This window comes from Colossoma macropomum, unplaced genomic scaffold (genome assembly GCF_904425465.1).
Source record: "Colossoma macropomum unplaced genomic scaffold, Colossoma_macropomum, whole genome shotgun sequence".
NCBI lineage: Eukaryota > Metazoa > Chordata > Actinopteri > Characiformes > Serrasalmidae > Colossoma > Colossoma macropomum.
In genome coordinates this window covers 13,016,870-13,040,438 of record NW_023494794.1, presented here as the reverse complement: position 1 = coordinate 13,040,438, position 23,569 = coordinate 13,016,870, and the positions used below count along the sequence as shown (strand labels likewise).

At 37.9% G+C, this 23,569-nt stretch overlaps 1 protein-coding gene across 6 annotated transcripts in view; it reads left to right on the top strand.

Annotated features, from left to right (window-relative positions):
- Positions 1-23,569, top strand: part of mast4 (microtubule associated serine/threonine kinase family member 4) — a 144,356-nt gene that overhangs the window by 6,399 nt on the left and 114,388 nt on the right. For 2 of the 6 annotated variants that reach the window (XM_036580233.1, XM_036580232.1), the window contains exon 1: positions 1,369-2,408. The exons of the other annotated variants lie outside the window; for them this stretch is intronic. In XM_036580233.1, the coding sequence (XP_036436126.1) occupies positions 2,349-2,408 (60 nt within the window). In that variant the 5' untranslated portion in view covers positions 1,369-2,348. Of the gene's footprint in view, positions 1-1,368; positions 2,409-23,569 lie in introns of those variants that run through there. 6 annotated transcript variants of the gene reach the window in all.

Genomic DNA, 23,569 nt, shown 5'->3' with positions numbered 1-23,569 from the left:
GCAGTTCACTTAAATGGCTTTGGGGCATCCTCTTCTTGCAAAAAGAATTGTTAGATAATAGTCCTTTATAAACTCCTTTATAAACTACCATAAAAGTACAATTGCAGAATGTCTACCCACTTGGCATTAGGCTTGTGTGAGATTAATCTTTCCCTGCTCGTGATTTACTATTTTACTAAATGTAAAACCTTGATTAACAGTGTAATCATATACAACAGATTAAAAAAAATGATGCACAAAAAAACAAAACAAAACCTAAAACCATGGGCTGGCTCTGTTGAGTGTCATTGGGTTTAAACAACAGGGGCATCATGTGACAGCATGTTTCTGTCAAGCAACCAGCCAATGAACAAGCTTTTTATATTCAGTTATCAATAAAGTGTAGCAGTAATAATAATAAATAATAAAGCTTAAATTTGGGCTGCCTTAAGTTGCCTCTTTGAGCTGCCAGCAATGAAAATGTTGACTAGTACTCTTGGTTTTTTGTGGAGTTTGTCACTTCTAGATTTAAGTTTGAGGTCCAGCTGAGTATTTTGACGTCCACCAAATTGTTGGAGCTGTGATCGGTTGTAATGCAGGAGAGGCGTTAATGTTAGCTTATGTGACTCAAATGTTAAGAAGAGCCATTTTGTTCTTTCAACAAAAATCTAACCACCTTGGGAGTGACAACATTTTATGTCCAATGTGTCTCAGTATGTGCTAATGTCCTAGTATAGGCTAAAAAAAATAAACGAAAACGCAGACTTACTTTGTTCTGCTTTAAGCTTTAGCTATAGCTGCTTTCCTCCCATTTCCGCCAGGACACTTTTCCTCAAAAGTTGAATAGTTTCTTGTAAAATGTCTCTCAACGTTCGACTGTTTTACGAGGCTGAAGTCAGCTTCTCATTCGCCAGCTTCTTGTTCGAATTTTCCCATTCTACCTTAAATTCTGACTGAGGCATCGAATGTAAATGCGGCACCATTTAAGGTGCAACGGGAAAATTCGAAAGAGAAGCTGACTTCGTCTTCGCAACTTTTTACTGTTTGACAGTCTTTCATTGCAGATTTAACGTACCAGGAAACCAACTGCAGTGCTTATAAATGTGAATAAGTCCATTCATCTCCAAATGTTGGTCTTAAATCTGTCCCTTTGCCTTTTCGTTAGCTACTAGCTAGGTGAGACTGCGTTGCTATGTGACCTGCAGTTTGCACGCCTGTTCTCAGTCGTTGAGAACCGGGGCTTTCGCACTATGTTGCACACGTCCCGTCTCGGGAAGATATTTTACTGACACAGCGATCCCCACTTTCTACAATGAGACCAAAACCAAAGTTAACACTAACAAGTTAAATCACTAAAGAAAACAGGTGGGACAGCTGTAACGTGCTGCGCGGACATCCACTGCCACTGGATCTTATGTCACTGTAACAGTGCATTTTATCACAGATTAGTGGCAGCAAGTGTCTCATGCGCTCCAAACAAAAGCAGTGAATGAGAGCCTTCTAGTTCATTTGCTACATCACTTCCATTTGTTTTATTAATAAAAGATATTGGAAGTAAATTCAATATGGATCATTACAAATACTTTGCTTTACAAGTACCTAGAGATTTCCACCCCTAGTTCAGATTGGTGGACCCTTTTCATCAGGTTTAAATCTAAAAAGTTGCCACACTGCACAATGCTCCAATTTTTCTGCCATTCGTTTAAAAACATATTTTAACAAGCTACTTAATAGGAAATGCACAACTACCAAGAAAATCCTAAACTGAAAATAAAATCTCATACATTTTTACCATTTAAAAAGAGCGAATTCAGGAGTTAAGTGGCAATTAGTGAAATAACATAACAAGTCCCTGTCACTGGAAATTGTGGCAGTGTAAGATCAAGTAGGATAGTATATAGCACAAGCCTATCTGGCTAAAACAGAGATTTATATTCATGTTTTTGATGTATCTCTTGGATCCCATGGTGATGATCATGACCTTTCGTGACCATATCCCTGGTTCTGGCAAAGCTGAATTGTTACAGTAGAGGTCATATCAGGCCCATAGCCATCATATCAAACTCCATTTACATTCCCTTTAGTCCACTAGATCTCCCAAAGACTCAGCAACTAAGATGCCATTTCCGGGTTATAAATAAACCTCCATTTATTTTAGTGGAGCTTTCGTTGTGAAGGGGGTGTGCAGAGTCAGTGAATGGCTTACCCACTAAGAGGATTCATCTTTAATCTCTTTAAGGCTCCTCTGTCTCCAATAGGGGTGATGTCATTCTCAGCATGCTCATTCGATTACTGGTGTTGATCTCTCATGCTCTGTGCATTTGTAATGTGAATGGCAAATATATAGCTCTTTCTCAAAGAAGACACCAATGGCACTGAGGAGGAATTTGACCGTACCAGAAACCAATTCATCTTCTGATGGATGCAAGGTAAGAGAAGCTTACTTGACCTTTGAAATACATCGGATATCAGGATTCAACAAGTTTGAATTTGCTGTTTTTATGGTTTTGACCAGCTCCAACTTTGGTGTTGGGAAATAAGATTGGTATTTCTTATTAAAGTCTCTTTTCTTTAGGAACGTTTATTTTACATGTGATTCAAATCAGGATCTGGAAACAGTTTGATATAATTCTGAAACAGTTCTTATGAACAAAGTCATCTCAGAAATTTAGAAAAAGTTGGTAGCTGAAAATAGTGGCAGCAGCAACTGGAAATCAGTCATGAGGCAAATGTTTGAGTATACTGTTGCATCAACAGTGCTAGGATAGGCGACCTCTTTAGTTATGGCATTAGAACCAGCCTGAGGCAAAAACATACACAAAAATCAACCTTTGTGCCTGTTGACTAGTGTGCTGTTAGATATCCACATTTAAGGTTGTCAATACCCAGGTTTTTGAAATAATAGAGCTCTGGGGAATTGAGTGCTGTTAATATGCCTGGATTATCAAAAATAGACACTAAGCTCAGAGCACCAGGGGAAAGTTACTTGTCTTGGCAGGCTTGTTCATGTGTGTCTAGCTTGCTCTACGTAGTTCCTTAGAGAGATATACTTTTAGGACATCTACAGAGTTTTCTGTTTGCTTAAAAGTACACTGTGGTTTTAGAACAACAGTGTGGTGACCATGCTGTTTAATTTGCCATAGCTGTTGACATGTTGTCCTATTCAAATTTATGAATAGCTATACATATGATTCCCAAAGGCCAGAAATTATGCTGCTGTTATATGAAAAATATAAATTTATCTTTAGAACAGTAGAAATGAGTCACCTAGAGAAATTTACCTTTTGTTACTGTTGGAAAAGTGTTTTAACCTTAACATCAAACCTTACACTTACTGAGCACTTTATTAGGTACACCTACTTTGTTTCTACACTCATTGTCCATTTTGTTTGCTCCACTTACTATGTAGGTGCACTTTGTAGTTCTACACATACAGACTATATCTGTTTCTTTGCGTAATTTCTTATCCCACCCATTACTCTGTGCCTCAATGGTCAGGAACCCTACAGAACCACCACAGAGTAGGTATTGTTTGGGTGGTGAATCATTCTCAGCACTGCAGTGACAGTAATGTGGTGGCATGTTAGTGTGTGTTGCGCTGGTCTGAGTGGATCAGACACAGCAGTGCTGCTTTAAACACTGTGTCCACTCACTGTCCACTCTATTAAACACACCCACCTCGTTGGTCAACCTTGCAGATGTAAAGTCAGAGACAGTAGCTCATTTTTTTACTGCACAGTTTGTATTAGTCATCCTCTAGTCCTTCATCAGTGATCACAGGACGCTGCCCACAGGAAACTATTGGATGGTGTTTTTGGTTGGTGGACTATTCTCAGTCCAGCAGTGACGGTAAGGTGTTTAAAATCTTCAGCAGCACTGCTGTGTCTGATCCACTCATACCAGAGCAACACACACTAACGCACTGCCACCACGTCAGTGCCACTGCAGTGCAGAGAACTCTCCACCACCCAAAAAATATTTGCTCTGTGGTCGGTCCTGTGGGGGTCCTGATGTTTGATGAACAGGGTAAAGTTGGGATAACAAATTATGCAAAGAAACAGATGGACTACCATCTGTAATTGTATAACTACAAAGTGGAGCTGATAAAACAGAGGGAGTGAAAGAGTGTAGATAAAAGATAGGTGTGTGTAATAAAATGCTCAGTGAGTGTATGTTTGTATTTATTTATGTTTTAATTTGTTTCAATTTGTTTTCTTGTCATTTTCACTTGGTAGGCTAAAAGGGGAATTCCACCATTAGATGTAAACAGAGTAATTCAGAGTGGCTTGATGTTAAGAAGTGCATTGTAACTTACCAACAGTGGTGGTGATTTTGATCATGAGGGGTTGTGATGTCTGCGACGAAAAGCTTACCATTTTATTTGCTATCCAAACTGACAAGTGAACCTACACTTGTTAGGATCGTGTATGGGTATTCTCAGTTAACCGTTCTGGGTGCCCATATTTGAATATTGAAATTACTATTCAGGTATTCATCATGAGAAGACTGAATTCAGGGAAATGCTGATTGTATGTTTTTGCAGGACTATTAGAAGTAAAATCTGAAAATAGGTTTTCTTTGGGGACTATTTTTCCATACAAGTGTCTACATATACCTCTTCTCCCTGCATGTATTTTAAAAAGATGTTTTAGCTCAAAACCTTATTGCTACACAATGGCTCAGGCAATAAGACAGTATTTGCAAAACCCAGAAAAAGCAGCCCGTAGCCATATTGTTGACCTTGTCTACCTAAAGCATAAGAGGTCTAGACATAAGAAGTTGGACTACAAGTCAATTGTCAAATCTCGACACTCGAAAAAAATCAAGGGCAAAACTTGTGAAATGTTGGCCTGGAACAAAATGATGAGGTATAGGGAGATGGCTGAAAGTTTTCCTTTTTATTCTCACTCTCCAAAAATTTCTCCTTTACTGGTTTAGCTCTTCTGCCTTTTTCACCTCATGACATCAGCTTGCACCATTTTGTGTTTTGTTGCTGTTGTTACTACAGTCATGAACCACGCAGCACATCATGGCAAAATTTTATCTGTCAGGATCCTTTATTTACTAACATTGTACAAAGGGTGGCTCTATGAGCACTGCTGTCATAGTCTTATTAACTGGTGGTATGTCAACAATATGGTGGCAGTGACAAGTATGATGTCAATTAAATACTATTCATATATCATTTAACACTTTGCTTGTCTGGTTCCTATCACCAATGTTAATTCTTACTCAGTAAATCTCTCTAGAATGTTACATTTTGCATCAAAGCTCTCTAGATAACATCTTAATGATTTAATTATGCAGAAATGTAAGTTAGCATTAACATTTAATAATTCTCCTTTAAGCAGTGCTTTGTTTGTTTGTTTGTTGCAGGCTTAACCATTTGTAAAATAAGTGTTACAATTTTCAACTTAACAGAAGCATGCACTAGAGCTGCTGTAATGAGACATTGCCTAGCAGTTTCTTGAAAGCTAACCTCTGCTATATGAATAAACATGATTTCTGAGTTAGGTGATTTTTGTAACACAGGCATTGAAAGTCACTGCATAAACTTCTCACAGACAACTTTTATAAGCAAACCATGTTTTATGAGTCCCAAAATTACACAGCTGCTTGTGTCTAGAGGCAGATCTGATCAACACAGGAAGCTTGAATCTCCCTACTGGGAGTTTCAGGGCTGAAGAAGCTTTCGGTGCAGAGGGGGTGTAGAGCTAGCAGGAGCTCCAGTTCATGCCCTCGGTTCATGTGGTGGAGCTGAGCTCGGCAACAGAGGTCTGTAATATGAACAGCCGTGACCTTCTGAGGAGCATGATTTAGCTGGGAATGGAACGGGGGTGAGAGTTGAGGTCAGCCAGATGTCTGATGGCAGCAAATTTCTTTCCACAGTTCTGATTAAGTTTTTTTTAAGAGATGTGGATTTGAAAATGACACATTTTTCATGTTTGTATTCATCAATATTCATTTCCTACATTTAAATCACAAATACTACACTCATGAAAAACAAAGCTACCAAAAATTGTCTTTGGGGTGATGCCATAGATTAACCACTTTTGCTTATGTAAAGAACCTATCTGTGCTTGAATCAGGCTCTCCAGGACTGGAGTTGGGCATCCCTTGTGTAAACAGTTTTTTGTTTTCAGGCATATAAAAGTACTTCTGTACTTGAGTAAAAATATAAATATTACTTTAGTAAAAAATAATAGATATTCTGTCTATATCCTATTTCTACATGAGAAAAGTACAACAGTACAAGCTTGTGAATATGCTCAAAGGGGTCTTCTAACCTAAAACCATAGTTTAATATGTTATGTCATTCTGTAGTGCAGCATCATGTCCCTCAGTCTCATTGGTTTGAGAACTCATGATTTTATATCATTTTCATGTTTTCGTTCATCAATGTTCTCTCACTACAGTGCCCAGTACTACCCAAATACATCATACACCCATTGGTTGTGACAACCAATCCTGACTCCTAGCATAGCCACTGATCTACAGACTAATAAATACTAAGCTACTGCCACTGATCTACAGACTAATAAATACCAAGCTAGTCATTCGTGTAACTTGCCTTAGTCGTCAAACAAATCATAGAAAAAGAGCGATTCTGTCTTTATTAGCACAAAATGGCAGCCAGAGACAAGTTTTTAGTCAGAGAAAAGAAGCCAAACGGAAGTAAGGTGTTTAGTTAGCCAGGTAGTTAACACACCATGCTAGCTTTAGCTTTTAGCTTGTTGTCCTCCTCATGAGTCATTTGTGATGTTTGAGTAATCCTTTCTCTCCATTGGAATGATGACTGGAAGACAGTGAGCATACTATTCCTAACAGTAATGTTAGCCATCTGCCTTCCTTTTGCATTAGGAAGATAGTAAGGTGTTTTCAGGTAGCCGTTTCCTCAATTTGTAATGTAATTAAAAAATGGAAGTTAACAGGAATGGTAGTGGTCAAGTAGAGGTCTAGAAGACCAAGAAAACTTTCTGAGATGACTTTTGCAGAATTGCTAGAAAGGCAAACCAAAATCCTAGTTGGACTGCAAAAGACCTTCAGGAAGATTTAGCAGACTTTGGGGTGGTGGTGCACTGTTCTACTGTGCAGCCTGACCTGCGCAAATATGACATTCATGGAAGAATCACCAAAAGAAAACCTTTCCTGCGGCCTCATCCCAGAATTCTGCAGCAAAGGTTTGCAAAGGAACATCTAAAGAAGCCTGATCCGTTTTGGAAACAAGTCCTGTGGAAAAGAACACTCCTCTAACTGTCAAACATGGGGATGGATCAGTCATGCTTTGGGCCTGTTTTGCAACCAGTGGCAGAAGGAACTTTTCACTGGTAAAGGGAAGAATGGATTCAATTAAATGCCAGCAAATTCTGGAAGCAAACATGTCACTACCTGCAAAAAAAAGCAGAAGATGAAAAGAGGATGGCTTCCACAATAGGACAGTTATCCTAAACACATCTCAAAATCCACAATGGACTACCTCAAGAGGCACAAGCTGAAGGTTTTGCCATAGCCCTTGCAGTCCCCTGACCTAAACATCATCGAAAAAGCTCTGCATAGACCTCAAAAGAGCAGTGCATGCAGGAGGGTCCAAGAATCTCACCAAACTAGTGCAAAAGACTAGCAAAAAAACACTGAAGTCTTTTGCAAGGAAGAATGGGCAAAAATCCCCCAAACAAGAATTGAAAGACTCTTAGACATATAGAAATCTGTCTTACTTTACTGTACTGTAATGTACAGTCTACATTGGCTGTCTGGTTCAGTTTTACCCTCTTTTTGATCAATTACCTTGTTAAAAGTAGCACATAACCAGCGGAGCTTTTCAGCTGAAGTTGAACATTTTTAACTTGATTGATTCGAAACGGGTAAGTCTGTATGGTTGAATTATGAATGTATTTAGGAAAGCAGTATTTATTTTGGGCAGTAGCCTCAGCCATTGTTTACAAAGCAGCCAGAAGTTGTTTAATGCTACTATTTAATCTTGTGTGTTGACGAACGTGGAAGTGTGAGAATGGTCTGTAAGTAACAAGCAAGTAGTTTCCACAAGTATCAAAAATTTGTACTTTTACCTAAGTACAGGAGTATTGTACTAGAACAACTACTCACATCTTTTGTCCTAAAACCTTAAATGTGGTGCCGTATGTTGTCCACTCCAGTTAGTTTAGCATATTCTGTGTACATTTTTTTTCTCCAAGCACACCTTTGCTTATTGTGGCAATATTGAGTCAGATGCTTACTCATTTATATAGAGAAAGAATAATGATAACTGCAAAATGTCCTCCTTTAACTGCTGTGGCCTCACTTTTGTGGTGGCTGATTCTTCACAGCCAGGTGGCAGTATCAGAATCTGTAGTTAGACATGCCAAGCGTTCTTTGAAATCATCCTAAAATTTTTTGCCTTGTTGGTATAATTCATCACATAAAAATTCTTGTTTTTCTAGCATCAATATGTAACAGCTTTTACATCACCAAAACAGAGAGGAAAGCCAAAGGAAAATTAATTTTAACAATGTAATATCAAGTTTGACCTCTGGCTCCCACCTGTTGGCTCGTATTGCTGCACTCCAATGCTTTTTGGGTTAAATGCTGAAATGCTTTGAAGCAGAAGTTTCCATGGACACTGTTGGTCAGCATATCACATACTGAAACAGTGCCTTCCCTTTGTGTGATTTCCAAGAAAAGCAGTAGGCAGGTTTTCCTGCAAAGCATTGCAACAGTAACTTCAGCCTACATGAGAATGAGTCGCTGGCCTTCCAGGTATCATCTGGGAGAGACGTTTCTCTTTGGAATGATGTGCATATTGCAGTAGTACTTTTCACTACAACTTGTTAGTTGTAACCTTCAGCATCACTTGCTCCACTTCAGCAAGCCGTGTCAGCTAAGTAGGGTTGTGAGTTTTGTGCCCCATTTCCCTTTCAGTAACTTCTTGCTCGTGTGTTACTGGGTTGATGGCTGCTATAGAATGGTGTATGAGTTCCATCTCTCGTGTTACCATACTTGCTCCCATACGGAGGCTATTTTAGGAGGAAAGGTGACCACAGAGCTAGTTCACATGGAGCTGACGAATGCATGGCCTGCCTAGGTCCTCAAGTGTCAGCTGATTGATTTCTGATGGGGACACAGGAGAAGGCGTATACAAAACTGCTGAAGCGCCTTGTAGTAGCAGAAGCTGGGGTGTTAATAACTGCTTAGCTGGCTGAGAATGAGCCTAGTGTGCTTTTTTTTTGAGGAGGGGTGCATTTATTTTGCTTCATTTAATGGGGTTCTAATAGAAATCCTCTTAAAAGTTTGGTTGATTTCATAACTTGTATACTCTTGCTTAAAAAAATGCAATGTAATTGTGGCAGGGTTACCAAAGGGCATTAAGATTATGTAAACATGTTAATGTTGTTGACTCTGGGAGGTAAACGAAGATAGCTGACCTAGATCCTTGTTATGTATTAAACACACAGTGTTGCACTCAGCCTTAGTTCAGACTCATTTGAGAACAGCAACATGACCTGATCCAATATTTGGTGTGCTGTACTGGCTTAGTCTTGGGCACTGTAGTGCATGTACAATGTTGCTACAGTATGTGAAGCAAATAGAAAGCAATTATCAATAATCTTATCAGATTCTCACAGATTAAGCTTGACATCTGTGTGATGTGTTTTTGACATCAGCATGTGCTGTAAGTTATTGAGCTTGTGTTTCAAAACATAAACTGAGGCACATGTGGTGCATGTCTGCATGTCCACAGCTGTTTAGTATGGTGGTTCTGCCACATATCACTGTAAAAACAAACAAACAAATAATTTTTATTGGTCCATTTATAATGAAATTTTCACACTGTGTATGGCAGCTTCTATACTCAAATGATGTAGAAAAATAAAAATTGAAAAAAAAAAGTTTTTTTTTTTTTACAGCCAAATTTCTCCTGTTGATATTCTATGTTCTGATCTATATGTAAATAAAGGTACATAGAATGCAGAAAGCTTCGCATAGACAATACTGTGCAAAACTGCAAAAGTAAGAAAATTATGTGTGTAAAGCCATTTACCTGGCCAATAAACATTTATTTCACAAAACACTAACATTAAAATACATACAAATAAAGAATACACTGTGATATAATGTCTGGCAGTGTATTAGAGGAAGCACAATATTTACACATCCAGTACCTAGTTCAGCTAATCAATCCTTCATTACATTAACTCGTGTGTTGGTGATGGAATTTATACATGCTATGACTGGAGAGTGCCTAGAACTCAGGAGCCAAACCTGTGTTCTTTTAACTGTATTCTTGTAACCAAGATATTAATAATTTAAAAAAATTCTTTTTGCATTTATATTTATGTAGGTTTGTTCATATTCACATAGTGTTTTTACTGACAAAAACACACTTCCTGTCAAGATAAATACAGGGAGATTCACTCGAAAGAGGCCCAGAGTACTCTGTTATAACTCTCGCTAGGACGAAGCAATCTGAACGAAACAATATGCAATGTGCTCCTCAGTATATGGAGCTTCGAACAATCCGGGACGCCCCTGCGTCAGAGCGATGAGGTATGCGCCGGACAGCTGTCGCGATGTTTAACCTCCGTTTGCAGCTTCCAGGTTCATACCCCCGTACCCCTTCATGTGTCTGGCAGAAAATGGAGATCACTTCCAGCATTGCATGTAATGCAATCATTTACACATACATCAAGGTATGTAGTGTATTTTTTTTGGTTCAGATTGCTTCATCCTAATAGGAGTTACAACAGAATATTCGGGGCCTCTTTCGAGTGAATCTCCCTGTAGTTTGAAACACTTGTATTCTTGGCTGCTTAAAACTTTATTGTTTATTATTATGGTGGTGGTGGTGATGATTATTATTATTATGTTGCTTAATTTTTGTAAATTATAAATATTCATTTTTTTTTTAATTTATGGTTTTTATAAAACAGGATAATAAAAATATCAGTGTTGAACAATGATTTTCATATTGAGTAGCATAAAATGCTAATTTCAGAGATCCTGCCCAATCTGGCAACAGGTCTTAAAAAGAGCACAATGAGAGCAAAGTCTTAAAAAATAATCTCCGCTCATGAGTTGTAAATAAAGTTTTTTAAGCTGTTTAAAAACTGCTTTGTACCAAAGCACTCACTAAACATTGTTTTTCGGTTTACGTCTGGTGCAGTCTGAATAAGATTCTATCGCTTTGCTAGCACATGCTTGTATATTCATGGAAGTAAATGCAACTGGGAGTTTGTTAGCTGGCTAGCAATCTGGAGCAGTAGGAAATCGAGACTACACTTGGCGATATAAAACACAGCTAGGGAAGGATTATCGACAGCGCTGCTTCTGGCTATTGCAAAGTCTGATGTGTTTTGTCTCTCAACGTGGGCATGAAGTGCTTACTTGGAAAGAAGCAAATTAGAAGACAAGCAAAAGAGTTGTTTTCCTGTTTTCAAATATTTTAATTATCAAATTTAGTGAATATTTGTTGTAGCCCTAATATATAAAATCAATTTGTATCTATCAGGGTCTTAATAGAAAAATAAACAATAGTCAGCCACTTCACTTCATGTTAAGCTAAAACAATGTCTTCTTGAGACATGCATTTTTGGGATTTTAATCCTGTTATTTATTCAAAATGGCTGCTATTTAACAGCAGTCATTCAACATAACTTTCTTTGCTTCAAAGTCAAATATTCTGTTGCTGAAACATTTATTATGCAGTGAATAAGAAGATATTATTCAGAGAAGTTTCTCTGATGACTAGAGAACTATGTTATGTAAGATGCTCTGTGAGTCACTGTTATGTAAAGCACTTTCTGAGGGTCATCTCAAAGGGAGGAATATGGGAGATGTCATTAGGAATGACCTCATGGAGTAGTTCACTGTAGAATTTTGATATGGCCTTTCACAGATGAACAGTCCAAACTTACTTGCATAATTCAGGTGCTCATTTCAATTGATGGCAAATGCAGCTGGGCATAATTTGCCTTTCATATTATGAATGGCTTACAGAAAACTACACTCAATCAAAGCAAATACAGTAATTGCATTAATGTTTTCCAGAACAGATTGTTTGCTATTGTTCGTTGTTGATGTAGACAGTAGTTTGACCAGTATCTGCTGACATGATCTCGAGGGTATATGGCTCTTATTCTTTAATAGTTTATGGAATTAATCTGGTTATCTAATAATTATTGTATTATGTAACAACACATTTTTGCTTGTGATGCAGATGAGAGCATAAACAATCGAGAGTGGAGAGGAAGAGAGTATTTGTATGAAGAGGGTTGTGGGAGATTAACAGAGTTAGAGAATGGACATGACAGTGTTTTTAATTACAAACAGTACTCCATTCACATTAACTCATCTCTGCATGCACTGTTACTTAGTAACTGGCACTATAGGGCATAACAATCTCTGGATTCCCAATACATATTTTTCATCTGATGTTTTGATACAGTTGCAGAAAACATCATCTCAGTCCAACATAAATTGCTCTCGACTGTGAGGAGATGGCGTAATATCCACCCACTGAGCTTGACCCCCCCCCCGAAAAGGTCTTTCAGATAAGCATGCGTTCTCATCTGAAAATGAATTGCAGTCTGACAGATCAGTAATGGACCAGACGCATTGTTGATGGTTGATGTGCCGTTAAATTGTATGGATGAGGAACAAGATCCTCCTGAAAATTTGCCAGAAATCATGGTAAGTTGCAGAATCACTGAGAAATCTTTGTGGAAACTGTTAGCTTGTGATAGGTTTCATCTCCAGAAACCATAATCTCTCTCGCTGCTTGTACGTTCATGTTCCAGGGTCTATGTTGTGAAGCTTACTGAGGATAATGACCTCTTAAGGTGATCCTACATGATGTAATGGAAGGGAAAAATGTTTAGGAAAGGGCTACCGTTTTGGCAGGAGGATAATGTTAAAGGCTTTGCTGTCTGCCTACACGTCTCTTCTAGCTGCGTGTATGGTGTGGACGGTCTCAATAGGTTTCCTGTGTTTAGGGTTGGCAGTGGAGGGAATTAAATATTATTCTTTTCACTGGGTCGCTGTGACCCATCAAGCTTCAAGTGTAAGCATGGAATTATCTTATCCTCGTCCTAGAGCTTTAGATGTGGCTCAGTCTCCGCTTGCTTTGTAGAGCTGCTTGCAGTACAGCGATTGACCTTTCCATGCTACACCCACAAATGCATTCTTTGTAAGAACTTTTGTTTGTACTTTGATGCCAAGTTGATGCCATAATTGAAAAAGGAGGCTGCAGTGAACGGGCTGCTGAGGGTAAAGAAGCTTCCGCTGAGTGGAATTTCTTTTACAGTACTGAATCAGTCTCATGCAATTTCATGTGTATCAGCATCAACTCCCAAAACTAATAATGCTAAGAGTTTGTCTGTTGTGCTGCTGAGCTTAACTATGTTGTAGCTAATTGGAACTAGGCAGGCTGGAAACCACAACAATGAATTTGCCATAATGCAAACGCTTTTTAATAAAGAAAAACAAAAACAAAAAGACATCCAATCTGTTTTAACAGTATGACTAGGCGTACAAGATATTTCAATATGAAAAACACTATAAATGCATGATGCAGTTTGTCATTAGGTTAAAAGTGTTTTTTGCCACCTTGTGCTAGCAATGCTACTAACTGTGCAGCAGTTGCTTTAAAAAGCATGAATTTTTCTTATCGTGTAGTAGGTAGAAACAGAATTGTCAGCAAAACCTCTGTGCAGAACATTCCCACAATCATCTGCCGTGTTTGTGCTGCATCTAAAAAAACATTTATTAATAGTCTGCTTGTCACGTACTGATCGCATCTGTGATGACGAAGCCCATCACAAACACAAGAGCCTTCACATGTCCTCATGCAGCACTTCTTTGAAGTCAAACAATCAGCTCCCCCTCATCTCCAGCACATGCAGCTTTAATGCAGAAAGTATCATTGTGATTAGCCTCATTCCTTTGTGCCTGAGGGGTTGAGGAGGCAACCTTTTGGCTACTGAGCTGTAGCACTGTGTGGATCAACTGCAGACAATGCAGTGCAGATCACATATCTCTCTGTCTAAGCTCCCAGTCCGTTTTACTAATTTGCAATACATTTGCCTTCTCTGTGCTTACTAGGACTCAGATTCAACTGTATTTATCTTGAAAGAGATATATTTGTGTTGTTCTTAATGTGAATTGACTTTTTTTTTTTATTTGTGAGAAGTGTGTCAAGCTTTTACGTATACCAGAGGTTTCTAATCCAGTCCATGAAGACCTCCATTGAGTCTTTTTCAGCTCCCATCACTCATTTGGCTGTGAAAGGCTTAGTGATTACCTGGCTCTTAGGGCTACCTCACAATGTTCATTCAACATTGTGAATGTTCCTGACTAAGTTTTAGCTTCACCAAACCTAACAAATTGCAGCCATCTCGTTTTACAATGGCAGTTAACTGTAATCTCCGTTAGCCCGGGTTTAGGTACTCAAACAAAGATTAATCCTCATGCACAATAAAGTGTTATTGTTATGATGAACAGCCAGTCATGTGGATGGAGAGAACTCATGAGGCCTACCTTTCCACAGGGGAACAAGAAATCACTTTGTAAATATGAAGTAGGTAAAGCAAATATAATGATGAAATGGAACAATGTTGCCTCTGCCTCTTTCTTAACAGCATTGTTTTTGCCTTATGATTGCTTTATGTTTTTCATATTTATGTTGTATGAATTCTTGCTCCTTTGCTGAAAAAGATTTTTGAGCATTGGGTGATTTCTACGAAACAAATCAATTGCTGACGTGGCAGTTTATAATTTGTGGTAGTTCGACCTGAAAGAGGCTTAAGGTAGTCCATCTCTGCCAGAATCTTAGCTATGGTTGGTCCCAGAGCTGGTACAAGCTGTAATCTGGAATTTAACATTGCTCTGGAGCAGGATAGGCATGTAGCATGCTTTGCTGGGGTGTTGTAGCCTGGTAAAAAGCTGAAAAATCCAGGATTACATCAAACTAAGTTCAATGTTTGTTTTCCTGCTCTAGCACATCCTGTGTTATGAGCAGGTCTGTGCTATAGAAAAAGCTTGTTTTGTAGGAATCTATATGTTTTACTTGCCCTCTGTTTCAAACAGGACTCAAGACTTTTAGCAAACTTTTTAAACCATGGAGACCTGCCTTTAGTGACAATTCGCATCAAATTAGATTTAGCCTGTGAATGATATAGGTTTGTATTGTGCGCTTCCATTTATATAGCTCTAAAATCTTCTCCCTGAAGTTGGCTGTTGTCTCCCAGATTTATGAATTAATCATGTAACAGTTAATATCATCGTCATTCATACAGCTGCACTGAAGTCCCGAGCTTCTCAGAAGAGCAAGTCTGCACCTGTACATCCAGTGCTGTTGTGCAATTTATGAGGGATTGTGTGCTTTGAGAGGAAATCCAGTAAGAGTCAGAGCTTAAAGGAACTTTTAAAGTGAAAGTGCACTCAAAAGAATTTTTACATCAAGTGTGCTGTATTGGTGATATTGCGGTCACATTGAGTCATAAGTGATTTACGTAAGATTTACATTTATGACATAGATTGTAAATGATATCTCATGATGTTAAGATGACGCACATTCCGATCACAGAATAAATAAATAATGAAGTCATATTTTCTTTAATCTTTATATCTGTCCAACAGTGTTTCTTGACTCTAAATAATCTATGATTTTGATGTGTTCTCTTCTTCTTCTTCTTCTTATTATTATTATTATTGTTATGCACCTGCCCATGATGTTTAAAAAAAAATATATATATATATATATATTGGCAAGTGGCCAGCTCTGAGCTCACTGCGGTGTGTTGTGAATAAAGGCTGGTATAGATGTTATCTGCTATGTGTCCTGCTGGTCTAGATTAAAATTTTGACCACATTAAGAATGGAAATGAGTTATACAATGTCAAGCACTGTGCTGCAGACAAAGACCTGCTGTATACTAGTACTCGGAGATGCATACTGTAACTCATTATGGTAATGTAAGACCTTTTTGCCAACAGTAAATTTGGTTAGGGCCTAATATGTAAAAAGTAGTACAGTACATGTCCAAAATGTTTGCTCTTCCAATGTTTCTGCTGAAATCAAAGGTTTTTAGAAGGAGTCTGTTCCCCCTTTGCTGCAGTAACTGGATGGATGGATGGATGGAAATTAAAGTGTTTCAGTAGCAAGACATGTAATTGCACATAAACTTGCATATACTATGAAGAAAATAAAAAAAAATGAAATAAAAATAGACATAAGTTAGGCAAAAATAAAAAATAGACAAAAAAACAGGCATAAGTTAAAGTATAAGAGAGTAGAAATAAAAGTATATGTATTTGCATGTTTACATAGCATATAAGACAGATTTGTTGTACTTACATGATAGCAGGCACTAAGTGGTACAAGGTAGTCTAAAAGCACAAGTATAGACATAACTAGGAGTTGCAGCAATATTACAGTGTAAAGTGCGCAGAGAGAGTGTCAATACAGTAGCAGTTATGATATATTGCACAGTTTGTATTAACAGGAGGGGTGATATAGTGATGTGAATACAGCACAGTTCAGACACTAGGAGATAAGCACCATCTCTGCGGTAAGGAGACTTGTTGTAGAGCCTTTTAGCAGTGGGTAAGAAATATCTCACAACCTTACAACCTCTAATGTTCTGAGATGTTCCAACATCTAGTGTAAAGACATGAATTACATTCAGCCACATTAGTGATGTCAGGTACTGACGTTGGGTGAATTAGTTCTGGATCACAAATGCCACTCCAACTCATCCCAAAGGTATTTAGTGGATCTCCATCACTCTAGAGAACACAGTTCCACTGTTCCACAGCCCAATACTAGGAAGTTTCATACTCCACTAGCCCATACCTGGCACTGGACATGATGACCTTGGGCTCATGTACAAGCAAGCAAGTCAACATTTTATAGAAGCATTTTTATTGAGTTTAAATCCCATTTTAGTTGTCACTGTCAAGTTTATTTATATAGCGCATTTTACAACGGGCGAGAGCAGCGGGACGACAGCACCAACACTCCCAATTTACCGTAATACATGTCCATGAACCCCCAGATCTGCACCTTTTATCTAACAGGGAAAACTAATTACCAAAGGCTTGACTAAACAAGTAACAGTCCCAAACACTGACTGGAAGATTATTCCAAAGTTGGGGGGCTATGTATGAGAAGGCTCTCCCCCTGATGTAACTTTATTAATTCTAGGTACTAATAGTAAGCCAGCACCTTGTGATATAAGTAGGCACGATGGTTCATAGTATGAGGGAAGTTCACTCAGGCTTTAAACCTTGTAGTTGTGTCATCATGTTTTGAGAAGTCTTGCTCATATGCCATCTCAGTTTCAAGCCTGATGGTAATGGCTTTGAAACCAGCTGCCAAGGACAGACACCAGGTTGGCTTTATTCCAATTAGAACACTGTTAAAGGCCGTTCCCTGGACTGCACTGTTTGGTTTTTGGCAATCCTCACATCCCCTTAGCAGAGATTAGCAGGTAAGGATATATCTGTCTTCACTCAGGCAGATGGCCATTATATAATAAAAACAGGACTCTGATGTCTAGTGCCACTGGGCCCAATAAGCAATGGTAATTTTTCTAGAACACAGAATCATGGCCTTGTGAGGGCATTAGTAATAAGAACATGTCAAATGAAAAGTCATACAAAAATTAGTTTCATTTGAGGTTGTCCACTGCTAGTTTGAAATGAACAAAATAAGTTTAAGTGGTGTAACCAAAAAGACAGATGTTGGTATTCGAATGTCAGAACTTAACTGTAGTGTAAAGCAAAGGTTTAGCCAAGGAGAGATTGATTTCTTTTCTATACGGGGTGATGTAAGAAAGTGTTTTTCACACAAGAAAAGAAAAAGTATAGTAAAAATTAGCTTTTATTTTTTTTTCATTTGCAAAATGCAGAAAGCCAGACTGACACTCGGGAGCCCTTAAGGGAATGTTTTGATGAAAACGTTTTGCAGTGGAGCTTCATGGCTAGTATAGTAGAAATGTGTGTCACTCAAAAAGATTCTGGTTGACATAAGCACTATTCAGAAAGGATTAGTTTATCAGGGGATGCCTGTAGTAAATTTTTTACACGTCTCCTCAGCGATGAAACTCTTGCATTTGTATGACAATAAAATTACTGCAGGACGAGCGAGTTTCTAGTGGGTTGTATTTTTTTGGCCTTTGAGTTTGCCTCCAGTGGTCATATGATCAGCCTGCGGAATCTCACTTCTGATTTACTATTTTCGTTCTTTTCTAGAGTGGAGAGGAGGGAAACTGAGTTCTACCACCCAGACCATGTTAATGATTCAGAAACTCTGCCAAAACATCCAACATTTTGTGAATCGCTTAAATTATATTATAATTGCTTAAAATGGAACTGCATGCTAAGAAACGAAATATGCTAATAGCAGCAGTGAGAGTGAGATGACATCTGCTTGGAAAATCATGGACTTATTTATCTCAATAAGACTGAAATTATGAGACAAACCTGGAGTTTGATGAAAAACACTAGGTAATTTGGTCTGTCTTTTTCTCAGGGGAGGAGGGAGAAAGCACCTGTAAAAGAGAAATTCACCCCAGGACCCCAGGATGTAAATTTAGGGTGTTTTTACCGAATTCAGTTCTGTTAAACTGAACCTGAAAGGGATCTTGCTGCCAATGACCTCAGTGCCTTTTGTGTTCAAAACAAAAGAGAACTTTAAAGAGGCTCTGTTCTCTGTGATCCTCTTTACCACTGATGAAATCGTGGTTCGCTTCTAGGTCACACCACAATTCCTTCAAAACTCAGACCCAACCTAAATAACACAATTATATGTAGGGTGGTTCACATAACAACAGATCTTATAGGTTGAGCCACATTTCACCCTGTGGTAAAATAGTCCAATAGCACCAAACTAAAACCATACGTTTAGTGTTCTTCATAAAATTATTTTTGATCGAAAGATTTTTTTAATTGAACATTGTATTTATTATACTTTGTACATATTTTGTCATTTTATAAAAGGAATAAGTTTGGGTCTGCCTTACAGTGATGTCTGTTCCTTTAAAAAGCACCTAATTACTATCAGCTGTATAGAAGCTGTTAGGAGTGTCTTAATTTGACGGTACAGCGATCTCCAAAGATATACTGAGTGATAGGCCGGTGCCAGTAACAGAGTCCTCTTTTTAGAGTAACTGTGTGAAAAATAACAGTGGTAAACTGTTAAACTGGGTTTGGGCGATGTATTTTTCCTCTGCTTCATCATTTGCTTTTATGATTGGCTGTTCTTTGTTTTATTACTAACGGCCCCTTACACTGTAGTGGATGCGGGGAAAAAACACAATACCATGGGAGTTAAACCATAATCTATGCCAAATAAAAGAACATCATAAAGCACAGGTCAGTAAAAGTTCTGGTTGTAGTATATTTTCATCTTTAATTTCACAGTGAGAGAAAGTCAGAACAAGTTGAGGTTTAACAATGCAGTTGAAAAAACCTCAGTGCATTTTAGTCATATAATTTCGCTAGCCAGACTAATGTGACTCGTGCATGCAGCTCGAGCCCTGACTGTAACATTGCATTAGTTTACTGATAGTGAGGTTTCTGTGTCTGGAGCAGACACAGTGTGCAGACAAACACTGCTTATTTAGTGGTGCGGAGCTTCAGCGGGTGGCCAACAAGCTTCCAGAAAGCAGTAAATTATTTGTAAGTTATGTTTCATAAATAAGATATATATGATTTCCGGTCATTTTCATTTCTATTCACTCATTTAAAGTACAGACAGCTGCAGCTCGCTATCTCCGCTGCTCTGCTTAGGCTAAACGAACCGTTTCCTTCAAATCATGCAGCGCATTTTCAAGAGCCAGTCAGAATACATGATGGTGGATGATACATTGCTTGTTCTCACATGAAATACGTTTTTTGGTTGAACAACAAAATGCAATAAACATGTTAACATTAGAGCAGTTCTTACTGCATGATTGCTCAGCTTACTGAGGTTACATTTCCAGTTCTATGTATTTGGTTACCCGCGACCTTAGAAGGTGTGTGTGTGTCCATTTGGTTAGTGTAGGCTTTATACCATTTTTAGCCTGCATCTTGGCTTCGGAGTCTTTTCTATATTTATTTATTAATTAATTATTATTACTGTTTGTCTTAAACAAATAATTCTTTCAGTTGTTTTATTTTTGCTTTTACTGTTTTAAAGTAGTTAGACTGATATATTTCAGCCACTTTCTGTATTATCTCTTATGGAATTTCTTTTGATTGTGGCATAGTTTGCTGCTTATTTTGCAGTTAGCTGGTTGATTTGAGTACCTAAGGGAGCAATTACTTTTTCAAACACAGACATTTTTGTGGGTAACTTTTTTCCCTCAGTAAATGAAATGATCATTTAAAAGCTGTGTTTTGTGATTACTCAGGTTGTATTTGTATTATGTTACATTTTGTTTTAAAATCTGAAACAAGTGTAATAAATATGAAAAAAAAATCAGGAAAGGGCAAACACTTTTTTCATGGCACTCGTATTTGGTTAAGTAGTTTGTTATGTTTGTATGGCCTATAATTAATCTTTTCCATTGAATACGTTTTTTTAAACCATAAATTTTTATTGTTTTTTAGCAATTACATGACAATCATGAGCAATGAGAACGTGGTATCATAAGAACAAGGAAAATAAAACATATAACCCTATCACAACGAAAACAAGGCCATCCTCATAAAAAGAAAAAAGGAACACTTCAAAGAGATGGAGAAAAACAAAATTCCATATTCTTCACAACTTACAGGGCTTTGCTAATACCATTCACTATACTTCACTTCACTAGGTTCTCACGTGCACTACCTGCCATCTGGTCTAGGGGAAGATTTCCATTCTAAAGAGTAGTATCTATGAGTTCAGGAGGCAGATGCTCTATGAATGGTCTCGAAATTTTCATAAATCATAGGTCATAAGTCATAAGTCATTGCCCCTGAGTACTGCAGCTAATTGTTCATGAGGAAGTATCATAAATATTTCCCTATACCGCTGAGTAAGTCCCTATACCGCTGAGTCAGAGGGTGGCATCTCACTTAGCCAATTATTAAAAATGCATTTCCTAGCTAGGAGTAACAGTTTATCAAGCAGCTTATGATGAAGAGGGGATAGTGAAACAGTTTTAGAGGTGAGGCCTAATAAAAACAAACATGGATCTCTTTTTAGTCTTATGTTAAGAATTCTGCCAATTACCTGACTTATATATTTCCAAAATCTCAATCAGTTCACACTCCCAAAAGTAATGAAAGTATGTCCCCAAGCATATATGGCACTTCGTACAGAGAGGTGAAGTATTACGATCAGTTTTATTCAGTATCACGGGTGTTATATGTAATCTGTATAATATCTTGTATTGTGTTTCCCCTAATCTGTTGCAGAGAAAAGTACTTCTCACAGACTCTTGCCAATCATCATCTATATATATGTTATCCAAGTCCCTCTTCCATTTACAAATTATACTAATCTTTAATGTTGTGAACCTTGAGAAAGTATAAATGAATAAAGTTTTTATATTAAATGAGCTGCATTCTTTGTGTTAATAAAAAAAGTTCCATCTCACTATATGAGGGGGTGTCTAAAAAAAGACTTTAATTTTGCAGTAATGTAGTGCCGAATTTGCAAAAACCCATAATGATCTTGCTTTGAAATGTCAAATTTTTGTTGCAGCTGCTGGAACAACATTACAGTATTGTCTTGAAAAAGGTTCTCTATCACACGTGTTCCCTTAGAATGCCATTCACTGAAAAGCGTAGAGGTTGCACTTGGGAAAAATGTTGGATTTCTACATATGGGAGTAAAAATAAAGCCTCATGTCTGCTAAGATATCTTGTAATCCGACGCCACACTTTTATAGAATTGTAAACTATAGGGTTCTCTCTGACAACTGGATTATATTTGTTGTCACACATAATAAGACTCCACAGCGAAAGTGGAGAACAGGCCCAGGAGTTGTATACATTTTTAACTAACCACAGATTAGAATGATTGTATGAACAGAACGGATGATTGTATGAACAGAATGGATGAAGGTGAAGCAGTAAAAAAATATCATGTGGAATGTGAAGGAGGACATAACAACGATAATTTGCATAATGTAAGGCTTTTTTTTTTTAATAATCATGATATTCGGTATCAGTTAACGGTCTAAGGTTAGTCTGTATGCACTAATTTGTTCAATACTCTGCATGGCCAAAAGTATGTGGACACCTGAACACACACATCCATTCACACACTTATTCCAAAGCCATTGACATTTCATATGGAGTTGGTGCCCCCCTTAGCTGCTACAAAAGCCTCCATTTTTTTCCACTAGATTTTGGAACATGGCTTCACTATCATTCAGCTACAAGAGTATTAGTGAGGTCAGGCACTGATGCTGGGGTATATGTTGCTTCTTGGTTTAGCTGTTGATGCTAGATACTTCTACTTGACAACAGCAGCACTTATAATTGACCAGGGCAGCTCTAGCAGAGCAGAAATATGACAAACATGTTTATCAAGTAGCATGTTAAAAATGCACTCAGCTCTACCATATGACCCATTCTATTGCCAGTGTTAGTCTATGGAGCGTGCACAGCTGTATGTTTGATTTTATGCACCTACTTCAGCCAGCAATGAATGTGGCAGAAGTAGCTAAACTCAGTACTTAGACTGGGTGTCCACATACTTTTGGCTTTGTAGTATAAATTCTGTAGTGTCTCTAATATAGATAGGAAGGGATTTTATAAAAGTTCGCATTCTGTTGTTGGCAGTGAACTTTGTTATGCAAGGCCCTTGGCATCATGATCAGACCCCCATCTTTATCCGCAGGTGTTATCATGATGTTGTTGTCTTCACAAATTCACAAAGATAGTCAGTGTAAAATTAAAAACTCATTTAGGCTCAGGCCATGAGAAAAAATTAAATTAATAAATAGACAAAGATTAAAATAATAAATAGGCTAACAAACTTGTTCTTCAAATTATCCACACTGTTTCTTCTCAACCTTTGGTTAATTTGTGAATTTGCATGAGCCAACACAGTGGGGCACTTAGTCTCAGCAGCTCTTCGATGGTGAAAGCATTAGCTGCAAGCGTTACATTTTTCTGTCAGTGGAAAGTTGGCAGTAAGACACATTATTTCCTTTCTTTCCTTTTGAAACGCAGCAACATCACACCTTGAGTTCTCTTCCTGAAGCCTTTTGGCAAACAGATCTGGGTCAGAATGGCAGTTAGTAAGGGGTGTGTACCCCTGAATTCCACATTAATCATACTATTGAATTATGAAGACCCCTTATGAGTTAAATTTGTCCTCTTATTGCGGATTAATGGTGTTTTTTTAGGATGCCTTCTTGATTAATGGTAGAGATGTCAATTGCTAAACTGAAAAATTACTTGACAAAAATTTCTCACTGAGTCTGCTGAGTAATTGGTTTGCAATTTGAAGACAAATTTCTCCACAAGGAGAAGCTATTATCATTCAAATCATTTTTATGTGCATCACTGAAAGAGAGGAAACCCAAGATAACAGAAACTCACTGATGCATGTCTATTTGTAGTTACAATTTGCATGCCATAGATTTGCTAACAGAAATTACCATTATCATAGC